The 1,106-nt window shown below is 57.7% G+C and overlaps 1 protein-coding gene across 1 annotated transcript; it reads left to right on the top strand.

The window, feature by feature from the left end:
• Window positions 1-151: 151 nt before the first annotated feature.
• SNRPC (small nuclear ribonucleoprotein polypeptide C) lies at window positions 152-260 on the top strand (the record flags this gene model as incomplete). The annotated part of the gene is made up of 1 exon (XM_009083296.1): window positions 152-260. A coding segment is annotated over one exon (109 nt), but the record flags the coding sequence as incomplete, so codon positions are not given.
• Window positions 261-1,106: the final 846 nt, after the last annotated feature.

The raw sequence follows: 1,106 nt of genomic DNA, 5'->3' as shown, positions 1-1,106 counted from the left end.
CGCAGCTCCTGGACGCTCCGCGGTGCTCCGGCTGTGCCCCCGCGGGGGAAGGAGCGTCCCGGGGCGGTGGGAAGGGCTGGGGGGCTCGGGGCGGCCTGGGCTGTGCATCCGTCGGGTCACGCAGAGCTCTGTCTTCCCCTGTCCTTCCCAGCCCTCCGTGAGGAAAACCCACTGCAGCGGTCGGAAGCACAAGGAGAATGTGAAGGATTACTACCAGAAATGGATGGAGGAGCAGGCTCAGAGCCTGATTGACAAAACAAGTAAGGCCAATCGTTCCCTGCCCATGGCTGCTCCCTCTTCCCCTTCCCCCTCCTTTCCTCCAGCTGTTCTTCCTCACCTCCCTGGGGAGGCTTTGGGAGTCACCAGGGAAAACTTTGCTCGGAGTCTGGCTTGGATCTTGAGCTCCTCAGAGCATGGATTGTCCTGAGATAGCCAAGGGCTCTGCCCTTATACTGGTGATGTCCTGCAGGGTCACGTAACACACTTTGGCAGTGGCACGTTTCTGTTAAAAGCGTGAATAAGAATTCCAAAAGACAGGAGAAAGGACATTAAAACATCTGGATTGTTGTGCATTTCGCACACTGGGGTTTCCTGCTCGATGGGATATGTTCCGCTGCTATAAAGGCCTGAAGAGTTTCCTTGGCCCCTTCCCGGGATTCTTTTCTTCTCCCTTGTCCGCTGAGGAATGTTCCTCTCTTTGTGGAAGCAACGTGAACCCCAGATTAGCTTTATGGCAGCTTTCCCTGGTTCATATGGTATTTCGGGCAGGGAAGGATCCCTAAGGATCACTGACCCAGCTCCGTGCAGGATAGACTAACCATGTGACTGAGGGCATCACCCAGACACTCCCTGAGCTCTGCCAGGCTGAGCTGTGCCCAGTTCCCTGGGGAGTGTTCCCAAGCCCAACCACCCTCTGGTCCTGACCCAGCCTGGACTTGCCCTGGCGCATCCTCATTCCGTTTCCGTACGTCCGTTTCCCTTGTGATGCTTCCAACTGCCCATCTGTCACCCTTCCCCGAGTCTCTCCCATTCCAGCCTGCTCCCTGCCCCGTTGCATTCCAGCACAGCATGTCTCCGGCGGATCCGCAGGTCCCGGCGCGGGTGGG

This window comes from Acanthisitta chloris, unplaced genomic scaffold, assembly GCF_000695815.1.
Source record: "Acanthisitta chloris isolate BGI_N310 unplaced genomic scaffold, ASM69581v1 C16506232, whole genome shotgun sequence".
NCBI lineage: Eukaryota > Metazoa > Chordata > Aves > Passeriformes > Acanthisittidae > Acanthisitta > Acanthisitta chloris.
Note: the sequence above shows the minus strand (reverse complement) of the source record. Positions and strands in the feature narration are given on the sequence as shown.